The 25207-nt window shown below is 41.5% G+C and overlaps 1 protein-coding gene across 1 annotated transcript in view; it reads right to left on the reverse strand.

The window, feature by feature from the left end:
- Window positions 1-4759: 4759 nt before the first annotated feature.
- CHD1 (chromodomain helicase DNA binding protein 1) overlaps window positions 4760-25207 on the reverse strand; it is a 54803-nt gene continuing 34355 nt past the window's right edge. Inside the window, exons 19-37 of the mRNA XM_066603025.1 lie at window positions 24837-24986; window positions 21255-21403; window positions 21047-21143; window positions 20872-20967; window positions 20502-20675; window positions 20220-20383; window positions 20095-20136; window positions 19183-19310; window positions 16914-17049; window positions 16243-16393; window positions 13416-13535; window positions 13105-13257; window positions 12453-12686; window positions 12219-12356; window positions 10507-10685; window positions 7822-7918; window positions 7660-7711; window positions 7149-7359; window positions 4760-6276 (exon numbers count right to left, since the gene is read on the reverse strand). Of these exons, the coding sequence (XP_066459122.1) occupies window positions 5916-6276; window positions 7149-7359; window positions 7660-7711; window positions 7822-7918; window positions 10507-10685; window positions 12219-12356; window positions 12453-12686; window positions 13105-13257; window positions 13416-13535; window positions 16243-16393; window positions 16914-17049; window positions 19183-19310; window positions 20095-20136; window positions 20220-20383; window positions 20502-20675; window positions 20872-20967; window positions 21047-21143; window positions 21255-21403; window positions 24837-24986 (2832 nt within the window). The 3' untranslated portion in view covers window positions 4760-5915. The remainder of the gene's footprint in view (window positions 6277-7148; window positions 7360-7659; window positions 7712-7821; window positions 7919-10506; window positions 10686-12218; window positions 12357-12452; window positions 12687-13104; window positions 13258-13415; window positions 13536-16242; window positions 16394-16913; window positions 17050-19182; window positions 19311-20094; window positions 20137-20219; window positions 20384-20501; window positions 20676-20871; window positions 20968-21046; window positions 21144-21254; window positions 21404-24836; window positions 24987-25207) is intronic.

A 25207-nucleotide genomic window follows, 5' to 3' on the forward strand; every position in this document is an offset into this window, starting at 1 on the left:
TGACTATCCAAGAGCCTATAGTGACAGACACTATATACATTTGAATATGGTGGGTCGTCCCCCCCCCCCCCTCTTCACACCCCCCTCCACTCTTCACCCCCCCCCCCCCTCAATGATCTGCACTTCTTGGGTGCAAAGGCATCTTTAGCATTGAAAAGAAGAGTGCAGATGAATCGGTAGACATTGGCTTGGGCTCTGTTCTTATTTCATTATATCAGCGAGTCCCACTAAGTGAATAAAACGCAAATAAGCATCTGATCATTTTTTTTTAAATCACTTGTCATCTATAGGTAAGCAAAAAAAATAGACTGGATGAGAAGTTGTGGTTAAAACAGCCATGTAACAGTGTTCCCTGGCAGAAGTGATCTCTGATAGAAGTGTGAAGGTTAATCTTCATGGTGATCCTTGTTTGAGACGGACTAGCAAATCCTCACTAAACAATTAGCATTTGTCACCCCCTAGTGGTGACATTTAGATCTTTCATATTTTTAGCATTAAGAACACAACTATTTGAGTTAATTATTTTGTGAAATGTCAACACAGTAAACAGTAAATTTAAACAATTGATCGTGCAAAAGAAAATGAGTTCTAAAGCTCCATGTGCATTGCCAAAGATGTGCGTTGCAGACTTCAGGTAGTTCTGCGCTCACCTTTGTTTGTTGTGCTCGTCAAGGCAGAACATTTGTAAACGTTTGTAGCATAGCAGGGGGTGGCTGCCGTCCCAGCGATGCGGATAGTACCGACTGGACCAGTTCAGAAGCCTTCACACCTGCAGGATCGGCTGCGGAGATTCTGCAGCATTTACAGTACAAGCCATTCGGTGCAGAAACATTTTGTTCGCGGTTGGCTCTATTCTGTCTAAAGTGCAGTTTTATACTTACCATATCGGATATCTCTAACGAGTCACCGCCTGCCAGCTTTTACTTCTCTCCTACCAGTGCTATAATTTGAACAGTGGGAGGCAGAGTTTCTTAAATATTAGTCTCACCAAAGACATGCTGAATTTCTGCTGCCACCTTATTAGTGAATCCGTGTTCATAGACGAGGGCCAGAACAGACAGTGAGTGGAAAGTAAGGCCCTTGTCAGCAGAACCCAGTCCGGCATCACATGGAGAGTTTATTGATTTGTGTAATGCACCATTCCCCCTGGGGAGGCACTATAGAGGAACGGAATAGTTGTTACTGGATTCATCACAGATTACAGCTGATCGCTGGAGGCCATGCATATCATTTTGGCTCTCCTTCCAACCATGCAGGCAACCTCATTAAAATGACTTCCATAATATATTGAAGAGTTTCTGCCTTGCTTACAGAGGAATCTAGGTCTGTAGTTCAATTAAAACATCGGGGAGCAATATTAAATACATTTTAAGTAAGGAAGTTTCCAGATATTTTACTTAAAGGGGTTGTCCCACGAAAGCAAGTGGGGTTCAGCACTTCTGTATGGCCATATTAATGCACTTTGTAATGTACATTGTGCATTAATTATGAGCCATACAGAAGTTATTCACTTACCTGTTCCGTTGCTAGCGTCCCCGTCGCCATGGTGCCGTCTAATTTCAGCGTCTAATCGCCCGATTAGACGCGCTTGCGCAGTCCGGTCTTCTCGCTGGTGAATGGGGCCGCTCGTGCCGGAAAGCTGGTCCTCGTAGCTCCGCCCCGTCACGTGTGCCGATTCCAGCCAATCAGGAGGCTGGAATCGGCAATGGACCGCGCAGACCCCACGGTGCACCATGGGAGAAGACCCGCGGTGCATCGTGGGTGAAGATCCCGGCGGCCATCTTAGTAAGGTAAGGAAGAAGTCGCCGCAGCGCCGGGATTCGGGTAAGTACTAAACGGGGTTTTTTTTAACCCATCCCTTGGGTTTGTCTCGCGCCGAACGGGGGGCCTATTGAAAAAAAAAAAACCCGTTTCGGCGCGGGACAACCCCTTTAATATTTCCATTTACAATATGTATTAACACTTGCATGCAAGGTGGTGTTTTCAGCCATGATCTCCTGAGCAATGTTTCCTCTTTTGGAATGCTACATTAGGCCTCTTTCAATTACTGGTGGCATTTTTTTTTTCAATTTTTTTTCCCATTTGTAACGGGAGGAATTTTTCTGGCACTTTTCTAGTCCTATAGATAAATCAGTAGGCTTTTGGGTCAAAGTTTTTCCCACAAACAAAAATGCACTTTGTTTTGTATTTCATTATAAACAAGATAATAAATATCTGTATCTATCTATAGAATATCTAGCCTCAGTAATTTTGCCAAAACACAAACAAAAACACCTTAAAATGCTGACCCCACCCTTGTGGTCTTTTTCTTCACATTAGGTGTCCTTTGAGGGTCCATGGCTACATATTTTGGTACGGCAGTATTTTTTGCTTTTCTTTTTCCATAGTTTTCTCTGTAGGTAAAAAAAGACACAACAGAAATACAGCATAGAAAACACTTAGAAAAAAAAATGCATGAAAATCATGTCCATTTTTTTTGGAAACCAAACAAAGCGCACAAAAAAACCCAAAAAAACTATAGGCAATTTTTTTTTATTTCTTAGATTACACCCTCTATGCAGGACACATGGGGCTGTTTTATTATTAAAAGGGGTTAGCCAGGGAGAATTTATTTTTTAGACCAGCCCAAAGTTGTACAACTAAAAGAAACCATCCCATCCCTGCAGGTCTTTGCAGAGTGATGAAGTCACTGACAACAGAACAAGGCCACTGTGGCTAATCCCCAGCCGAAAGTCAGTGATTGGCTACAGCCAGGCTCACGTTCCTGCAGCTGGTGATGCTATCGCTAGCTCGCTGAAGCAGAATTTTATACCAGTGGGGGGCACAGGAAACAGGTGGAAGGGGAGCAACATAGTATTGCTTGATTCTGCTGTTATTCCACCACTCTGGGCCTGTTTGAAAAATGTTTCCTCCCTGAATAGCCCATTTAATATTGCATATGCCCTGCTTCACAATGTGTACTAATTGCAGAATTTTTGATTGCAAATCTGCACCAACATTCCCCAACCCAACGCCTATTCATGGGCGTTGCGGTATCCCACGGCGGGATACCGCCGCCCGGGCACATGAGCCAGCAGATGGATCTCCGCTGTCAGCCTATCTGACAGATAGGCTGACCGCGGAGAATCGGGGTAAATTTACAGCATGCTGCAAATTGCCGCCCGTGAGCGGAGAATCGCAATCGTGGACGGGAGGGGGGGGGGGGGGGGGGGGGGGGAGAGAAGTGCTCTACATAGCAACGCTACGGAGAGCTTTCACTGCGTTCCCCGCGGCCGGATTATCGCCACAGTGGCCACAATTCAAACCCAGCTGTGGACAGGCAGCCTAAGTACAGTACAATTCAGGAAAAACAGAGGTAGAGAGCACTCCTAAAGTGAATTGTATGCAGGTGCAACAAGTCTTTGCGTGGCCATAGGCTAGGGTTACATGGCAGATTAGGTCATGTAAAAAGATTCTAAAGGTCTCACTGCGACATCACAAGGATTGTGACTTTGGTGGCATTGCTTCAGGTGAGGCAATGCCACTGCAATATGACAGTCACAGAACATCCAAACTTTCTGAATTTTTGGTCAAAGACTACAAGTTCCTTTTCCAGCAAAGAGATCGATGTATGATGTGTAGGACTCACTTCTGAGGTGTCATACAAATACACCCTAGAAAGTCATGCAACTTCAATGCAAAAGCAAAGTGCAGACATTTTCCCATCACGTGACCAAAGTCATTGTGCGGACATAACCTGAGCCTCCAAATGTATCAGACACAGCACCCCACCAATATAAAATTATCCTCTGCTGGGACCCCCACTGATCTCAAAGGCCCCAAAATGAGTGAAGCAGTGGTCAATCACAAGCACTGCCATTTCATTCATTTCAAATGGGACTGCTGGAGATAGTTGAGTTCAAGCAACTTGGCCATCTCCGATAGTCCCGTTGCAACCAATGAAGCAGCAGAGTGCATGCTCAACCACTGCACCGTTTGTTCAGGGGTCCCTTCCTCCAGATTGGCAGGGGTCTCAGTGATCAGCCCCTGACCAATTAACTAGTTATTCCTTATGGATGGAGTAAGCTATATTGCTGGGAAGACAGAAAGTTATTCCCTATTTTATGGATAGAGGAAAACTTTGATTGGCGGGGTCTGACAGCTGCTACCCCAACTGATCTCAAGAACAGGGGTCCAGGTGGTCCACATATGAATGGAGTAGCAGTCACACATGCCTACTGCCATTCCATTCATTTCAATGGGAGTGTCAAAGATTGACAAGCATTTAAACGCCTTGGAAATGAACGGAGCTGCAGAGTGCATGCACAACAATCCCTCCATCTATGTGGGGACTTTCCCTTCTCCCGTTCAGATCGGTGGTGTCCCCAACGGTCAGTCCCCACCGAACAGAAAGTTATTCTTTAGCCTGTGAATAGGGCAAAACGTTCCATCTTGGCACAACCCCTTTAAAATCTGGAAACATGATCAGCTTCCCGGTTCCCCAAATTGTGAGAAACAATAGATGTTGCAGTATCCCACTGTGGCCACATCATGGGTTTATTACATACAAAAAGTTAATATTTCACCATGACATTGGGGGTATAGATCACTGATTGCCTTATTGCACTGGCCTTCTGGAGTTTAAATCTGACCTGACAAACATGCAGTTCGTAATGATCGATCACTTGGGCCTAGAGTGTGCAGAGAAATTGAATTGCATAACATGGATAGTGACCATAGTAAGAAATTCCACTAAAATAAGCCGGAGAAAGCAGACATGTCAGAAGTTCTTACACTTTAATTTCCATATATAGAAGAAATCTATATACAATCAGTGTGCATTTTAAACAGTATATAAAGTCAATCTGGAAATCATACTGGCTGCATAGCACATTTGACATTATTGCCCATTTCTTAAAAAAAGGGAAAACAAATGGATTGACAATAAAAGTTTGGCTGGTTTGGACAATAGAGCTGCTTGTCTGACAAGTTGCCTGGTTTTAAAACAATCCGTTAAACGATTTCAGGCTACATAAAATTTCTCCAGAGAATTAAAATTTTTATCCATAAATTTTCATCATAACACTGACAATTTGCTTAAAAATAAACCAAAATAAATCTATAAAGTGTACTATAAACCAGAACACTGCATGACATACAAATGGAATTAGTGTTCTCTTTCCCCCTTATTTTACATTCTGAACATATATTCCATTAAAACTACAAAAAAAATAAAAATAAAATATGTAAATGACTATACATATATCCATACTTTATGAGAAGGCCTGAGTTGGTGGGGAAAGGAACAGTCAAAGAAAGCCTGAGGAAGGAAGAAAAGTCCATTTAATTAATTTACAATAATTTACAGCAGTTTTTTGTATAAAAAAAAAAAATATTACAATTGATCACAAAAAAGGAAAAAAAAAAAAACTGTCTATTTTACACGTTTAGGTACAGGTTTTAAATATTCAAGCATATGATGAGAAGCGGCAAGGTGGTTGCAGTGTACAATGTAAACAAAGAGCTTTGGAAAGTGAACAAAGTCCTTGAGAGCATTTCCCAGACAATAAAAGACTCTTCAATTACTTGTCATCATGATCATAGGTCAACGAGGTGGCAAGTTTAAAAGTTCAAAGATGCTTTTTTTAATATTTTTTTTTAATTAAAATTCAGTCAAAACGGGCAGTGCTGAGGTCTCTGAAATAGTAAACATGTTTAAGTTCATTTAAAAAAAAATGCCACATTTGCAGCACAGTGCAGCATATACCTTAAATACAAAAATATTCTCTGATCTGGTGTGATACTAGACCTTGCATTCAGGAAAGTAGTAATGTCTGCACTGGGCAGATCCAGTCCATTTCTTTCAAGTCATGTAAGGCAATCACTGTGATAATTTTACGGAATATGGCTAATTGTCCAGGACTGATGTCCCTGTGTTATGTTTTGCGACTGCTCCATAAATGTTCAGGAGTACTTTTATGATCCGAAGAACATTCAAAAGGTGATCTACGGCCTAAAGGTGATCTAGAATCATATGGAGACCTCTGGTCCAATGGAGATCTTGGCCCACTACTAGAAGCCCTATGGTCCATCTGCCAGTCTGAGTGGTACCGATAATCCCTGGAAGATTTGTGATGGCTGTAGTCAGAACTGGATCGGAGATCTGAGTGTAAACGGTGGTCAGAATGGGATCTGTGATCTAAAAGAGACCTGTCCTTTAAATTTTCTTCCACGTTTGACCTATGATCTCTGCTCCTGTGGTCATCTAATTTTCTGTGTTTGCTTTCGATGTGATACCTAAAATCAAAAAACACATAATTAAACTTTACTAGATCAGAATTTAGCATTTAAAACAATTTCAGTATTTAAATAATCAAATACTTTAAAAATACAAGAAGATCGTGGAAGGTGCCACAGTTGTCACCAAAGTAGTGTTTGGTATTGCAGCAATCACTTCAATGGAGCTGACCTGCAATACCAGACGATGTGGGGTAGATTTTTAGGAAGAAGCAGCTATGCTTGCTGTGTTACATCTTTTACATAATGTTGCATGATTTCTTTTCACTTGCTTATAGAAGTTTTTCAGAGCTCTTCAGAGACTGCCAGCATTTGCATGAGTTCCTTGGCTTAAAGTGACCCTCTGATTAGGAAGTCAAAGTTGATATGTAAGGCTGAGTTCACACTAGTCTTAATTGGGCAGATCTTGCTTTGAAACACATGAAAATGAACTGCATTCCATTTTTTTTTTGTCTTTGATTGATCATAATAGATACATCCCCTGAAGAGGATGTAGCCTGAACCAATGATGAGACAGGGGGTGTGTTTTAAACTACTTCAGCTAAGACACTGTAGCCAAACTGTAGTCAAAAATCACAGCTCTGTCCTAAAAAGCAACGAGCATCAAGCAAAAAATAAAATAGCAGGTGACTTGCATATCAATTTTAAGCCCCTTACTGGAGGGTTGCTTTAAAATTTAAAACACGCACGCCAATTTCATAGGAAGCCAATTAAGCCCATCATCAATCATAGGTTTCGTACATATCTGGACTGTCATAGGTTACCGGAAAACGGATTCTCAAAGTCGACCAACATTATTACCCAAGTACAGTGGAATGGAATGCTTAGAAAGACTATAAAATTCCTAAAGAGAGCATGTTGCCAACACCAACCTGTCCTGCTTGTAATGATGATCCCAGTCTCGATGGTCTTTACCATTGCTGAAGTTCGAATATGGTCTTTTTCTGGAATCGCTCTTATAAGCATCAATGTGGTGTCTGTCCTTGTGATGGTGATCATGATATTGGGACAGATGTCGGTCAGAAGAATAACTATCTCTGCTGCTATCATCATGGTTTGTGTTTTCTTTTAACCTTTCGACATCTGTAAAGTAAGAAATGTTTTGTATGCAGTCGCCATTCTGTAACAACAGTGATCATAGTCATGCAAGTAGAGATATGCAGCAAAACATAACACCTGAGTATTCTATGCTGAAAATACATCACATATCTGGACTTGGCAAGAAAAGGAGAAACAGGATGGGGAAAAAAAAGCCAGGAATGCGCTGCAAGGATATGCAATAATACATCACTGCTGAAAACCTCATCCACTTACTGTAGATGATTCTAAGATTCTAGAGAGAATTTAGCAGATAAGGAAAAAAATGTCATTTCTTCTATTTACCTGGATGTCGAATGATTGTGTTTATGCTGCTGCTGACATTCTGGTCATTGTGCTATTGGGAGGGAAAAAATAAATGAGTGAATTGACACGAACAAGCAGGCCAAAGTTATTTGCTTGCCAAGAAACACAATTGTGATTGAAGTTTCAATTTCATATGATTACCTGAGATTCCTGCCGTTTCTTGATGGCATGTTTGTACAGTTTGTGCAGTTTACGGGCATCAAATTCAGTAAACTTGGATACGAAAATCCATAAGTTTCTAAAAAGAAATATTATAAAGGGTTACCATCAAAACCACAGAAATAATAAGAGGAATTAGCCAGAAGTGTTCTACATAGCTGCCATGATAGAATGCATCACGGTCATCAGCAAACTAATGCCCTGCTGACAGCAGGCCAATCGTAATAAGGAAAATCAAACTATAGTACAGGGTGGAGCGCGGTAATTTGCTAATTTGGGAGTGAAATAAAAAAATAATGAACTTGTAAAAACTTTATTTTATTTACATTGAACAGTAGTGGAATTTACAAATTATTTGGTTTTAAATATTGTATCTGGCAAATGTTGACCTTCGCTACGAACATCGAACGAGTCAGAGCAGCAGTATTGCAATCTCCGAAACGCTCTGCTCGGAAGCAAGCACTTGCTCTTGGCATTTCAAGACGTTCTCTCCACCGGAATCTTCATAGTGAACTGAATTTTCACCCGTATAAAATGTGCGTGGTCCAACAATTGTCAGCACGGGATTATGTTACACGGCGAACATCTGTATTGCAACCGTCCCAACACCCTGGAAGACCTAAGGAACAATATTGACGCTGAGATTGCCAGAATACCAGTCGACATGCTTGAAAGAGTGCATGAGAACTTCAGAAAACGTATGCAGCAGTGTGTGGATAGCGAAGGTCAACATTTGCCAGATACAATATTTAAAACCAAATAATTTGTAAATTCCACCACTGTTCAATGTAAATAAAATATAAAATAAAGTTTTTACAAGTTCATTATTTTTTTATTTCACTCCCAAATTAGCAAATTACCCCGCTCCACCCTGTATAACCCTCATAGTGAATTTCCATTGAGAAACGAAATACCTTTGTACACACGACGAGTATTGGGTAAATGACTCCATAAGTGCTGATATCACCGCTAAGTACGTTACTGGTCATGCGTTTGCACAAGCAGAGTTCACCGCTGGATTGCGGGCTTCTTGTTCAGCGCTTCCACGTGAAGCGCAGAGCATTTACACGGAACGAGAAGCCCGCGATTGTTTTTATGCTGACTGAAAGCTAGCGATAACGAACTGTGAACGATTTCTTTGCATTTACACTGCACAATTAGCACTCATTAGTTCGTTTGAACGAATTTTGAGCAATAATCGTCGCGTGTAAATGGCCTATTAATGTACTTTTGCTCTTAGGCTTTGCTTACGAACTTTGAGTCTACATCAGAAATGTACCCTTCACAGTTATAGACAATTAAAATATTGATACTTTACTGTATTCCAATTAAAACTGGGGCTAATTGCAAGAGACCAACATATAACACGCACACACAAATAGTCTCTACTAATGCTTGGTGAGTGGATGAGACCCACTTCAGTATCTAGAGTTACTAGCTGGCTTGTTTATTGAACCACATCCATGTTAGGCTCAGATGAAAATAGTGGAAGTTAAACAGGTTTTTTTGAGACGGCTTTAAATATCATAGTTATAAAATCTGCCAACGGCCGAGTTAGGAGATGCGGTCAAAACTCTTATTGCAAATTGACTTCAGTCAATTTCCATATCCTTCCTTTAGACCAAGCCTGGTCTAAAAAATGTTTTAGGTATAAGTCCGAATCAATAGAATTAAAGATTGAATTCCTGAGGAGTGATGTAAAATTTCCACCTTATATCCCGAAAAGGTTTGACGGGTTTCTACGTTTCATCAATCTATAAGATGATTGTAAAGTAAGTCTTACATTAAACTAACAAGACTGCAGGCTCATAGGAACTACTACCAACAACAAATTGTTGCACTGGCTACCCCTATTGCATTCGTTCCAGTTAGTGCTGTGTCTGTCTTGTCAGAACTAGTCAAATTGTTATCTGGAACAATAGGGGTTTCCAGGAGTGTTGATGTTGTCCTAGAAACAGCAGTACCCCGGACGGACCCTGGCCTTAGGAAGAAGTCCCAGCCAACCTAAAGAGATGCAGTTAGATGAGCTTATTTGGGTCCCTGCCTGTCTGTCCCGCTGTCTATGTAACAACTAATATAGAGTTCTCCCTGGTAGGGTCTCGTTATTCAGAACCGAACTGTCAGCCCTAATGTGGATAATGAGATATGTGACTTAGGAGAGCATCTTCGGCCTTTATGGTAGGTCTGAGGATGCATCAGAAATGTACATCAGGGCTAGTCCCCCACGTAAATCTTTAACATATGCCACTGAATAAGCACAGAATAGGCAACATTACCACAATGTTAATTGTATACTGCACAGTATATTTGTTTTGTCATGGCCAACGGTATAAAAAAGTGCATTCTACTGTGCCCCGTAGAGTTGGGGGGGGTATCCCGGCACACCACCCTGACAGACTAAAAGAACACTATTTGTCTAAGCTGGGTCAATTGGCACCTGTGGCTAGGTGCAGCATATGCACAAGCAACTGGAAAGACAATGCAAAAACTAAACAAAAAGGATTTTTTGGGGGGAAAAAACAGTGAAACCATCAATACAAAAATCTATGAAATATGTATGTATAATTTAAGTGTAAACGATTACAACAATTGTACATTCTTGTCTTAAAAGTTATGGGTGGGAAACAAACAAATAAACAATATAAATAAAATAAAAATTCTACGTACTTCCTCCACTGTTTTATTTGTTCTGGGTTTGCATATTCTTTCAAGCATTCTGTTATGTGATCCCCAATCTTAATCAGGCACTGCCTGGTGTGCTCAAGCTGTTCCCGCTCAGAGAGTCCTTTTTCTGGCCGATCCAACTGTTTTAATGCAGCCTTCACCGGTCTCATTCTCTCTTTACACTGTAAGAAATAACATTTTCTTGTTAGAATCTTCATACTCTATTTCCAAAGCTAAAGAACTATCCAAGAAGGCGATTTAGAGCTTAAGAGCTGCTCTCTTGTCAAAGTTATGCAACACTAGAACGGTATTTCTTGGAAGGTATTGGCTCTCCTTGTGGAGAGCCAGCTGGTGTAGGGAGTAGTACAGGAAAGGCTTTCTGGGAAAGTATGTAAATAAGCTCCCTTCCAGAAGGAAGAAAATGGTCTTTCCAGTGCCATGAGTAGGTAGCTACCTCTGTAAATCAATGTCTGACATATTAAAGAGCCTTAAAGCTTGACTAGGGATTTCAGCCAAATGAGAGACTCAAAATATAGACAGCACTGTTTTGAGGTTTTGCTCCTCACGAGTAACGTTCTTGTTGGCAGAGTGCAAGGTCTTTAAAGCAGCTCCTGCAAGGTATGGATACTCCTTGCGGTTACTGGTTCTTTTTTTTTTTTTGTAGTCCTGAAAATTCCAAAGCTTTCTAGTGTATGGGCAGTGACTAGTTTCCCGTAAACTTCACTGGGAAAGAGCTGTAATAGTAGACACAGACCATAGAGAAATGCGGTACAAAAATAATATACCGTATATACTCGAGTATAAGCGGAGTTTTTCAGCACAAAAAAGTGCTGAAAGAGCCCCCTTTGGCTTATACTCTAGTAAGGTGTAAAAAAAACCAAACAAAAACCAAACCCCCCCCCCCCCCCCCCCCAAAAAAAAAAAACAAACCAAACCTCAATACTCACCTTTCAGCCTGCGTCTTGGTTTTGAAATTCCCACTGTCAGCACTGTGATTGGATCAAACACCGGCCACTTACAGCTGGTGCTCAATAAACCAATCACAGCCATTCAGTGATGTCATTCTGAATGGCTGTGATTGGTTTATCAAGCGCCGGCTGTAATTGGCCAGCACTCGATCCAATCACAGCGCTTCCTCACAAAGCGCTGTGATTAGATCGAACGCTGGCCAATTACAGCTGGTGCTTGATAAACCAATCACAGCCAGTGATGTCATTCTGAATGGCTGTGATTGGTTTATCGAGCGCCGGCTGTAATTGGCCAGCACTCGATCCAATCACAGCGCTTCCTCACACAGAGCTAACGGCAGAGATTTCAAAACCAAGCCAGGGAGAGGACAGCGGGGAGAAGACTGAAGCAGCTTAAAGCACCGCCGGGAGAGCATTGCGCCAAGGACACAGACGCCGGCTGAGAAGCGAGTATTGATTTTTTTTTTTAGCCTAGTATATACTAGAGTATAGCTCTGCTTATACTCCAGTCAATAAGTTTTACCAATTTTTTGTGGTAAAACTTATTGACTCGGCTTATACTCGGGTCGGCTAATACTCAAGTATATACGGTATGTATAAACAAATAAAAAATAAAAAAAACTCGTGAAGAAACTGATTCATTGACTACTAAATTATATTAGTACTAAACTACTTTTCAGGAGCCAACAATAAGAAGACTGAAATTGGCCATTTTTGAATTTTAAATAAAACAGGAAGCAAACTTACAACACTGAATGTCTTTTGATCAAGTTCTTCTGCCTCTTCAGAAATCGGAACGGGCTCACTACTTGCAGTTATGTGAACGGGCGTTTCAGCAAAAATATTTTTCTTTGCCTTCTCTTTTTCTGGTTTCACGTCATTTACCTGTTAAAAGGAAGTCACAGTCAGTCAGCAAGGTTTACTGGTAGCCTCGGAAATAAATCAGAATAAACCATTCTCAAGAGTAGCAATTAGGATTACCTTTTCTTCCTTGATTTCCTTTACAATTTCTTTCGTTTTTGCTTCCTTTTTGTCTTTTTCTTCTTTCTTTTCATCACGATCTTTCCTGTCTTTCTTTACCTCTTTCTTGTTCTCCTTTATTTCCTTTTTGTCTTCAGGCTCCTTTTTCACAGAGACTTCTGGCTCCTTCTGCTCCTCATTTTCTTTCTCTGCTTTATGTTTTTTACTGTTTGTTTTCACAGAAGCCTCTTCTTCCTGCAACAACACCACACGGTCACTTTCAAGGGCATTTTATATGACACTGCACTGTACTTATGGAAGAATTGCCCTGACACTGATTCATCAGGTAAAATTACTACAAGGTGAAAATTAAGATACATCCCATAACTACAGGTCAACCTAAAGAGAATAAAACTAAACAAAACTGTCCTTTCTATATAATTGTCCACTGAGTGTGCAGGTCTTATTCGTCTTGGTATCTTGTGGCCACCATACATTGTATTCATTAAACATCTCATTAAATATCCTTTATGACCCCTAATGTTTTGTTAAACTCTTTCAAGCTCGCTAGACTACACAACACTCTGTAATAAGCCCACAGAATAATGTGCCAGTAGTAGCCAATGACACACGACTGTAGAACACAACATTAGGACCCAATTGTTAAACTTGCCTTTTCTTCATCATCCTCATCTTCCTCTTCTTCCTCCTCCTCTTCTGATTTTTCTGAAGTTGGTGATGAGGATTCACTTTTGACTTCTTCAATTTTCACAGGTTTCGCCATTTTACTTTTCTTTGCTCTTGCTTTTCTCCATTTTGAGCTTCCCTAACAAACAGATGACATGTTTAAAAAAAAGTGTTTGTTTTTTTTCTAAATAGTTTCCAATATATGCACGTTCTACTAAATATCCACTAAAAAACAAAATGTGCATGTTCTGAAATTCTATAGCATCTTAAGAGTTTTTTATATTTTGAGTGACTTACTCCTGAAAGTCGTTGTGCTTCTTTTTTCGCAAGGTCCTTGCACAGCATTTTAATGAGGTAGTCTGCTCTGGTCTGTAATTGCTTAGCTTGGGGCTTCTTATCTGGATCATCAGGCAATATCTAAAATGGAATAAAATCATGACTGACATCCATTGACAGGAGGTTTCAGGGGCATTCTGACATTTAAACTAGGGCTACTTTGGTTTTTTAAATACAAGACAAAATTATTATAGTGGCGACATTTTCTGACAAACCACAAAATTTAATTCTATTTGCAAGTTTTCAAGCCTGCCTAGGTTTATTTATCAGGTTAAATCAGATTATATCTGAGAAACGATATTCACTGACTGTCAAAAAAAATTAAGCACCTAAAAGGAGTTGTCGAAATAAAGGATTACAACATCAGAGCAAAAGGGACAATTTATTGGGGAAAAATAACCCCCTGAAGGGAGGCTCTAGTACCTGTTGTACTGCCTCTAGCTTGCATACAAGATGTGATACAGGCAGGCATGGAGGCTCTAATACCCTGTTGTACCACCTCTAGCTTGGATATAAGATGTGATACAGGTGGGCATGGAGGCTCTAGTACCCTGTTGTACCCTCTCTAGCTTGCATACAAGATGTGATACGGGTGGGCATGGAGGCTCCAGCACCCTGTTGTACCGCCCCTAGCTTGTATGCAAGATGCAATACGGGCGAGCATTGAGGCATACAGGTTCTGCATGGTAACCTACGGCATACCGCTCCACATTTGCTGTAACTGAGCCTCTAGATCATAGCTCATAGTCTATGATCATAACTCGTAGGCTAGGAAAGTTGGTATCCCAGATATCTCCAAAAGGACATGTATGGGACTAAGTCTAGTGACTGGGCAGCCACAGAAGTGTGGTAATATTGTGGAGGCTCCTGTGCCCCCCTTGTGTGTGCGGTCGAGCATTATCTTGCTAAAAAAATGCCTCTTGGAAGCCATCATGAGACGAACACATGTGGCTGCAGGATGTCCTAAACATATCGCTGAGCTGTCATTGTCCCTCATATCACTACTAGGGGTGACCAACTGTTGTATGCGATAGCCCTCCAGACCATCACACCAGCAACGGGGGCAGTGCGCCGCTCCACAGCAGAGGCAGGATTGAGGGGCTCACCCCCAAGTCTCTAAACTTGAACATGGCCGCCCGTATCCAAATTAAACCTGGATTTGTCACTGCAGATAACCCGGTTCCACTCCACAGTCCAGTTTCATCGTTCATGACACCACTGCAAATGGAGGCAATGATAGGAGTCAAAGTACACATAAAGGGGCGCTGTGAGACAAAATGTTCTTTAGCCAGGTGCCTGGAAATGGTATGGGTAGACAAAGGGGCCTGTATTGCTATCACTGGTGGGCAGACAACAAACAGGTGGAACTGCTTTTTGGGAGGATCAGACAATCCTCTCTACTGGCTGTCCGGCAAGTGCCTGAGCCACTGCAAATGGAAGCAACGGTGGGCGTCAAAGGCAGTACACATAATAGGTACACAGTGAGACCAAATATCCTTCGGTCAAACAAATGGAAGTGGTTCCAACAGTGACCTGCAAAGGTGGTGCCATGTGGACAACGAAACAGTTGGAGCTGCTTGTGCTTATCAGACAATCTTCTCTACTGGTGGTCTGTCAAGGGCATCCTAAGCCCAGTTGCATTCTGTGCGCGGCCTCATGCACCCACTGGTCCCAACACCTCCTAACAGTCTGGTCAGAACGGTCCAGGTGGCACTTCACCGATACAACCATCCAGCTTCTCCCATTCCAGTAATGCACCCCCTCTCAAAATCTGTTAAACTGAGTGAAATCTCTTCAAGTGCGTCGTAAAAGCATCTAGTGGTCAACAAGCTCTACACAAACGGAAAAAAGAGGTCACTGCACACAAGTAGCCTCTGAGAGGCCTTTTTATAGGCCAAAGGTGGAACCACTTTTAGAGCCTCAGGTTGCAAGACTGTTCATCTAATCATACCACAACTCTACCTATCTGCCCGAGATGTAATTGCATGTCGAGTTTTGTAGCAAAACGACAACTCCTTCTTGGTGCTGGATTATTGACAAAAGTGTATATGCACAAAACAGCAGAGGCATGGCAAGCAAAAACAGTGTGGTACCAGGTTAGTCAGAAAAAATCTGTGTGATCCAAAGTACTCTTATATAAATAAAAGACACAAGTATTATGGAGCTGATACTGTACTGACATGTCTCCGCTCTGTTGTGTATGTGCACTTCCTCACATATAATATGACACTAACCTGATGAAGAGGCCTAAGCAACCTTGAAAGTATACATGTATAAATTTTCTTGTCTGTGTCATTGGGGGAGACAACAAGACCTTGTGTACAGCTGCTGCCATTAGGAAGTGGACACTAAGTAAGAGTTAGTTCCTCCCACCAGCTCTGCCCCTACAGCAGGAACTGAGCTAAAGCAGATTTAGCTTAGTGTCCGTAGGAGGCAGACTTCCTGCTCTGTAGATCTTCTCTCACATTCTCCCCTTCCTTTTCTGGCTTGGAGGTACACAAGGTCATTAGAATGCAGCATTATCTGAAATTCCATAATAACAATAATTCCATTGCTTCTACTTAAAGCAGAATTGTTACAAAGTTAAAGCAGGAAGGTTGTAGGGAAATCTAATCCTGTGACCAATTAAAAATGTATAATCACTTAGTACCACAACCAAAGAGTCGTACATGATTTTTATGTCTGCCTCACTCCTGCCAGTGAAAATATATTAGGGAATTGGAGAGGATACACTTCCCTACTATATTTAGGCCAAAACCAATGTACGATGAGGCGCAGACAGTTTTACCTTTTGTGTTAAGTTGAGGTCAGGATCCATTTTTATCATTTCCCAGCTGCCGTAACCATATTCATAGATACCGATTAAAAGGTTTGAGTCATTTTCCTTGCTCCATTCAATGTCAAAGTGCGCTGCTTTTGTGTGGCACGGAATAACATATCTAAATGAGTTAAAAAGAAATGAAAGACAAAGACATATGAAGTAGTCAGTCAAAATGTCCACAGAACAAGTGCTAAGAAAACTGAACTTTTAAAAGAAATTGCTGGATTAACTAGAAATCAATTCATGTAAAAAATATAATCTACTCAAATGTATTCAGTTACAGTACAGAGGTCTGTGCCAAATCCACAGGTCAAGCATCTAGTTGTCCTTTAGCTAAACTCCAAGTATTGAAGTTGAAATAAGAAATTGCTCAGCTCTACGGCTACAAGCGTATTTCATGATGAAACAGGGATGATGGCTATGGAATTAGTACATGCCATGAACACACAAGGTCTTGAATTGACCGAAACAACTGGATTGTGTACATGAAATAAAAGTACTTCTGCAATACTGAGGAGTAATTACTTAGACGTTCTTGTTCTATAATGATTGCGATCCTATCTGAGAACTTCCAAAAAGTAGTGGCATTTTTTTCCCTTATGATTATGAACATGAAATCCGTGATAAAGGTCACACACCTTTTTCTATCCTCGGGATCTGATGGAATAGATTTATGCAATGGAAGCAGCTCCTCTTCATGAGAGCTAACCAGCTTTGCATTAACTTGTACTCCTGAGATACGAAAAGTTGGTCCTTTCATTTTTCCTCTCCTTCCTAGGATGAAATAATTTGTATAAAATTAGCAATATTACTAGCAAAAGCCTGTCAATTACTTACAAATCAACTTGCAAAACTACAGTACAAGCTATACAAGAAAGTATGATATGATTTATGCATATAGAGTAAGCTGTTGGAGCAGAAGAGTTTGGCGAAACTTTTTTATATATAAGTAAACTGCCTTAATACAAGCATCTATAGTTAGGACTTTGATCTCCTTACAAGTTGAAGCAATTCAGCTAATAGAAGAGATAATTGCAATAGAACAAGATTTTTGAACACAGCTCAGACCGTAGGTATAGCTACTACCACTAGGAGGCGGACACTAAGCAGAAAGGTGTTAGCTCCTCCTATTAGCTATACCCCTCCCGCAGGCACCAAGATAATCAGCAGAGTAGGATATGAATAGGTAAAACAGGCAGTGTGAAATATTAAAGATTAACACATTAAACCGTAATACAGTAGAGTTGACTCGGGAGAACACTAACAAGCAGGGAGACTGAAAAATTCCCAGAATAGAACTGGGCAGGTGCTGTGTCCCCCAATAAACAAGACGAGAAAGATTTTACGGTAAGTACAAAAATCTCGTTTTCTCAATCCATATCTTTGGGTGACACAGCTCAGACTGTGAGAGGTTCTAGAGCATTCCCCGGGGTGGGAAAAATAAGTGAAAAAAAATTAATGCAGTCAACTACATGGCCGTCTGCAGAATGCTCCGACAGAGAGATATCAGCAGAGGCAAAAGTGTGAACCTTGTAGAACTTTGCAAAGGTGTGTAGAGAGGTACATGGAGCGATATTGCAGATCTGAAGAGTGAAAGCGCCGTTAGGTCTGGGCAAACCCATTTGCAGCAAAGGTCTTGAAAGATGTCAAGATTCGTTCCCATTCTCTCTGGTCGATTATCTCTCTGCTCAGGTAGTCTCCTATCCAATTGCCCCTGCCTGATAGGTCGACTGAAGAGATTGCTGGGAGGTGGGCTTCCGCCCATGCCAGAATGTTTTCCCTGACTGCTAAGCTGCAGGTCCCACCTGGAATATTTATGTATGCAACCACTGTCACCTGGTCCAGATGGACAATGACTGGGAAGCCCATGAGCTGTTTTGCAAAATGACGGTAGGACGGTCTGAAGCTCCAAGACATTTATCGCGACGGACAACTTCTGTATTGTGTACGGTCCCTGCGCTGTGAAATTTTCAAACGTCCCTTCCCATCCTAGGAGACTTACACCCATGGTAAGCACCAGCCAGTGAGATGTCAGAAAGGATCTACCCCGGTGAGCTAGCGGCGAGTCCAGCCATCAGTTGAGGGAGCGACAAAGCGTCATGGGTAGACTGCTTTTCCAAAGTAGAGTGCGCATGGATTTGTCCCATTGAGAGGATTGTCCACAGGACAGGTCAGGTGTGAAATTAGCTAAATGGGATTGCTTTGAATGAAGAGACAATGAACCCCAGGACTGTCATGCAAGAAAGCAGCTGGAGAAGAGCAAGGGTGGAGGGAACTGTCCCACCAGTGCAAAAAGGACACAACTTATCCAAATCACAGGGGAGCCAGGAAAGGAGTTCTGCCATATGGGAGAGGAAGGAGAGACCACCCAAAGGAAGGACACATTAAAGAATGATCGGGACAGTAGCAGGCCAAAAGGAGAGGAAGGCGGACTCCCATTCTGTGGATGAGGAGGAAGAGAATAGGAGTGAGGAGGGAAGAATACTTATCCATCTGCAGAAAATGACTCCTGTACTCCAGCAGCATGTGTCACTGTGTTCGCCTACCCATTGTGGAGGGGGCATGCTATGACTGATGGCTCACGGTCAAACTTGTGTTTGACTGTTCCCCTTTTCCTTCTGAGAATGGTTTGCTCCATGCAGTTAGCCCTCCTTGGGGTAACAGAGAGTCTAGTGCCTGCCCTGTATTTCCGGAGGATGTCAAAGAAAAAGCAGCGAAGACTGTTAACGAAGAGGTCTGCCTCCTACGTACACTAATCTAAAACTCATTAGCTTGTTTTGCTTAGTGTCGACCTTATAGTGGACCATACCTATGGTCTGAGCTGTGTCTTGTATTTCTCGACAATTTCCTAAAATACAAGCAAAAGCCCAAACCCTTTAAATACCAGTAGACTAACATTTCACATACCTCCCCTTTCACTGCTAGAAGAATCTTTCAGAGCTTTGATACAGCCATTGTGCACCAATTCTCCAAGTCTACGGAGGTCAGTTTCAGATTTATCCACCAAGTCTGCATCACGAGCTATTGCATCTAACCTGGAATAAGCAGATTTTTAAACAAAAATGAAAAATAATCTAAAACTATCGTATTATAAATGTTCAACTAGTTAACATGGAGAGCACATTTCAAGTAGGAACTAAATTTCAGACTTCCTTTAAAAAGAAGTCTGCCAGCAAAAACTAACCAAAAAACTGATTTTGAACGATTTATGAATACTGTAAGCAAAAAGGCACTTTTTTCTTCATGTAAAGGCTGCCTGCAGACGGCCGGGTTGGATCCGGCAGAGAGGATTCTCGCCGCAGGACCCGATCCGAGCGCCTGCAGAGAGCAGCGTGTACTCACCCGCGCCCCCGGCTCTTTCATGTGCCGGCGCATGCGCAGACCGGAGCTGGCAGCGGGTGAGTGACGTTTCTGTGCGGGGCTCTGCGAGCCCCGCACAGTAAGAAAGCATGCCGCGATTTGTTTGCCGCGCGAGATTTCACACAGCCAAACCGTGGCCGTCTGCATAGGATTGCGTTTACGCCTGTCTGCAGGCGGCCAAAGTAAGAACACTGCATTTACAAAGCCATACACTGCATCTTTAAAATAAACAAGGACGTCGGCAATTTGAGCAATAGAAGTGTATATCAGGGGGGAAAAAAAACCAAACAAACAGAGCCTACTTTTCCCACCAGAAACAGCAAGCAGCACTTATGTCCATGGACACTTCTGATAGTGCAGCTCAGCCTCATTCTATGGTCAGCTTAAGTGCCAGGACATTGCTGGAGTCAAGGTCTATGTCACTACTGAATGACAGGTCCAATAAAAGTAGATGATTACCTTTCCAGAGGCCCTCCAAATTTTTTGTAGCTTTTAATAAACCTGGAAAGTATGAAATGAGTAGAGATCAGTTTTATTATGGCTAACACATTTACACAAGTGCTTTGTAAAGAGAAGAATCATACCTCCGTATCTCGGCATCACTAAAGCCTTTAATGGTTTCCCTTGGTATGGTCCTTGGCCGACCTCGTTTCTTGGGTCGTTTTCTATCGGAGCCTGAATCGCTGTCATCAGAAGCCGAATATCTTCGATTCCGACTTCGTCTACCTTCGCTCCCATTAAAGCTTGCCTAAAATTCACAAATTTTTCTTGAAGAATAGAACAATCAAGCCTACCAAAGCATGTGAGTAGCTGAACTTCTGCAGGGTAGGAAAGAAATCAACAGCTTTACTGAATCAGATTCACACCTGCTTTGCACAGTTTCGCATCCTGGGAAGCAGATAGATTTCTTGAAGCTCCTTTTGCCTTTCCTCTTCCTCCATTCTTCTTCTCTGGTCTGAGGGAATAATGTCTTCCCAGGATTTTATATTTCGGTCAGGCTCTACAATATCATCCTCTTCCATTGTCGAAAAGTTGGCAACCTTATAAGCAAATAAATTATATTACATTTAAAAAAAAAAAAGTCTCAGAAAACTAATATTTAAGTGAGAAGAAGTCTATCAAGCAATGAGATTCTGAGCCAAGCTGGAATGTGCCCAAGATCAGCAAGCCTTTGATGGATCAGTAAAGCTTAATTTCATCAAAAGTTCATTATTCAACAATATTAATATAGAATACCTTAAACTGTGAAAGTAATTCGTCGCCCACGGTCAATGGTACCCCTTCATTCTCACGAGTCTCTGCTCTCTTTAAGATTTCATCAATATCCATTTCCTTGATTTAATGTAAGATACTAGTTAAATATGCAAAAGATACACAACATAGAAGAAGATCTGTGCATATATACACATACTTGAGGTTCTTCCTCTTCTCCTTCTGGTTCCTTGAAAAGCTCCTCTGCACCAAATTTTAATATTGCAGCTAGCTCTTCTTTGTTAAATGGTGTGGAGCTTAAATGAGAGTAAAGACGCTATGGTTACAGGAGCTGAGCACTTGGAGGGAAGAAAATGGAGAGGAAAAGGGATCTTAAGATTGGCACACTTCAGTACATGCGGTCATACCTAGATGGTGTTGATCCAGTGTGTAAAACAGTCTTGCCAGTGGTGTCCATTCTTTGAATTACAAGGTGATCCAGCACCATCTTCTTCTTTGCTCTTTCAATAATATCTTCCTCTACCGAGCTCTTAGTGACAAGGCGATATATATTCACCTAAACGACAGATTTCATGAGATATTGATATGGCTCTGATGTACATTTTAGGTAAAATGTTACTTTATTACATTGAAAACATTTTTTATGACTTATTAATAAGGTTGAAGTGCAATATTAGTCACTGTCCATGGACAAGACTGGCACTGTTTCTGTAAGTAGGGCTTCTATTCTAATCCTATATAACCCCCTTTAATTAGAAGCAATGTATTTTTTTAAAAATAAAAATGAATTCCTAGAAAGAGCCGCTGATTATAGATGATTTAGGGAGCATCACTTCAATAGCCACAACTGGAACCCTTAAAAACCAAAGCACTTTCTTTGCTGAGGGTCGTTTCGAATACGTGTTTTGGAAAAATGCTATTGCAACTTTTTTTTTAAGCTAAAGCAGAAGTGAGAGGAAGAAGGCCTCATTCAGATGAGCGTCTTTATGTGCACACAAAACCGTGCGTCGACACACATGTCAAGACACGCACCGACGCACGTGCTAAAACACGCTGCTGCCGGCAGCCCCATTGAAAGCGATGGGCTGCTGGCAACCTCGGCAGTGATTTTTGGGGAAGGGCTTTAAATATAAGCCCTTTCCCTGAAAATCATTCCTAGCATGTGTAAAAAAAAAATAAAAAATTTATATATATATATATATATATATATATATATATATATATATATATATATATATATATAAATTTTTTTTTTTTTTTTTACACACATTATATATATATATATATATATATATATATATATATATATATATAAATTTTTTATTTTTTTTTTACACATGCTAGGAATGATTTTCAGGGAAAGGGCTTATATTTAAAGCCCTTCCCCAAAAAATATATATACACACACACACACACACACACATATACATATATATATACACATACACTCCCCGCCGCTGTCAGGGCTCAGGTGAGTCTAGCCGCTTGGTCTACCTGCACTGCTCTGAATCTCTTTCAGCAGGCGGGATTTTAAAATTCCCGCCGCTGGAAGGGCTGTGTCTGATTGGCTGAGCACTCAGCCAACCAGACAGCGGTCAGCCATTCATTGAATGGCTGAGCGCTGTCTGTGATTGGCTAAGCACTCAGTCAAATCAAACACAGTCCTTACAGCAGCGGGGAGGTGAGTGTAATTAAAAAAAAAAATTTTTTTACACAAGCTAGGGATGATTTTCAGGAAAGGGCTTACATTTGAAGCCCTTACCCAAAAATCACACAGTGGTTGCCTGCATCCCATTGCTTTTAATGGGGCCTCCGGCAGCAGTGTGTTTTGGCCCCATTGAAAGCAATGGGAGAACATCGCGATCCTCTGCCACAGCTGTGGCAGGGGATTCTTTACTCCCCGCGGGGAGTGCCATCATTACTGAACACTGTGAGAGTGCTGTCAGTGTTCAGTGACAAGGGGACTCCCCATGGGGAATATTTACACGCAGCACAGACCTATGCAGTGCACACATGTCCTATCATTTGCAGGTGCGCGTGTTTGCACGCCTATAAATCACGGACATGTGAACACATCATAGGGACCCAATGGTTCTAAATAGACACATGGTTTTGTGCATATGGGCGTACGCACATAAACACGCTCCTCTAAATGAGCCACAAGTCCTCCTTTTATATTTCTAATAGCTTTTGAATTCACTTTTGGCACAAAAAAAAATAAAAAAAATGGAGCTTTTTCTGAAGGGTGAGAAAAAAAAAAAAAAAAAAGAAGTGTGTAAAACTACAATTATGCATATTTTTGCTGGACCCCATCAGGAATGCATATCTTGCACATAGTGCATTTATGTTGTACAGGATGCATTAATGGCACAAAATTTTAAGAAAAGCACAAATACGGATAATCATTGGGGCAGGGTCGCCATGTGGCACTGTTTTTGCGATGCGATTTTTAGTTCTGCAGCTTTGGTTTCAATGTGCTGACTTGTAATAGCAAATTGAATACAATCTATAAAAATCAGGTATTCCACCAATTGCTTCCATCTGTTATTTCTTCTTGTGCTAACCTATTGTCACAGGAAGTAAACGCACATCCAGACTACTCATGAAATTAGTTCTGTAGTCTATAAGCACAGAGATATGGATCTGCATAGGAGCTGCAGACAAAATATATCATATATATTATATTCCTTCAAGACCACCTGCAAAATTTGTTTCATTTTTATTTTAAGTGCAATGGAAGAATTTAACAAAGTGGTTTTGAAAGTGCACATAGCTTTTAAAATTGGCACCATATTCAGAGTTTCAAGGGGTTGTCCCACTTCTAGCTTTGCTGCAGGAAATTGACAGCGCTGTACATTTGCAGTGGCCTGGGATTTTACTGCAAGCTATGTCCTATTGAAGTGAATGGACTCAGACTTAAGTACTAACCCAGGCCACTGCATAATGTACAGCACGGTCTGCTTCCAGCAGCAAAACAGCTAGAAGTGGGACAGGGCATTTAAGAACCCTGCACTTTGTCCTAGGACTTAGAGCCACATAACATATAACGAGGCTAGTATGGCTCTAAATCACGGTTAATGTTCTAACTGCCTTGAATAATGGATATGCACACAAATGGATTTGGACGGCTGGGTGCACCCATGTGGGGTTAGCCAATAAAGAAGGTTTTGCAAACATTTCTAAGGGCTTCTTCACACTGGCAAGAAAACCGTGTGAGATTTGTGCATGGTGAGACGCTCAAATCTCGCACAAATATGAAACTCACTCTTTTCAATGGGTTCATTCACACTTGCGATGTTTCCCTGCATGGAAACATATCACAGCATGTCCATTCTTTTTGCGATATCGACTACTGCTTTCAATTGGCCGGCAGCGCTGGCCCCATTGAAACCAATGGGAGAAGATTGAGATCCCCTGCCGCAGCGATGACAGCTGCAGTGGGGAATTCCTTCAGCCCTGCAGGGATGCGAGGCTGTCTTATTAGGGGCTTCCACATGTTATCAATTGGGCCGGCCCCATTGAAAGCTATAAAAGAACACGTAATCTCCTGCCGCGGCTGTTACAGCCATGGTAGGGATGAAGGGAGCCCCCACAGTGATGCAAGGTGGTTTCCTTGTGAAAACGCTTTGCATCCAGGGGGTTTTCAGACGGACCACAGAGGCGATATCGGGGTGTGAATCATGGCCAGATATCACCCTCGCCAGAGTGCAGGAGCTTTAAGAGTTCATATACACTTGAGTTTGCCTTTGTTATTTATGTTCGAATTCTTGGAGAAAAAAAATAAAGGAATTCGAGCGGAAATAAAATGTTTGTTTTTTCCCCCCCATTGATTGCAATGGGTTTAAAAAAAAGGCCTTCCATTAAATTCGGCTCAGTTATGGTTCTGTTTTTAAACAGAACAAATACAGCAGTCTGCAGGTGTGAACAAACCCTAAAGAACACGTTGGGTGGGAAGGCAGAGTAGGGGTGGGAATAAATAAATAACTTACTTGTTTCTTTTGTCCTATTCGATGAGCTCTTGCTTGGGCCTGAAGGTCGTTTTGTGGATTCCAGTCAGAGTCAAAAATGACTACTGTGTCAGCTGAAGCAAGGTTTATTCCAAGACCGCCAGCACGGGTCGAGAGCAGAAAGCAAAAGTCCTGTCCAAGAGAAAAAAAACAAGCAACTGCCTTTAATTCAAGCTGCATGGAAGTACAATAAGGCTACATAACAAATGGGAGAAAAAAAAGCTACTCCTCAATGAGACAAAGTATTCTGCTGCTGTCACTAAAAACTTAATAGAAACTTGAACAGAAACCCCTGAATTGTTTTGAAGGAGGAACTGGAACAATGATGCCTTGAGAGGATAGGTTGTCTATTT

This window comes from Eleutherodactylus coqui, chromosome 5 (genome assembly GCF_035609145.1).
Source record: "Eleutherodactylus coqui strain aEleCoq1 chromosome 5, aEleCoq1.hap1, whole genome shotgun sequence".
Classification (NCBI taxonomy): domain Eukaryota; kingdom Metazoa; phylum Chordata; class Amphibia; order Anura; family Eleutherodactylidae; genus Eleutherodactylus; species Eleutherodactylus coqui.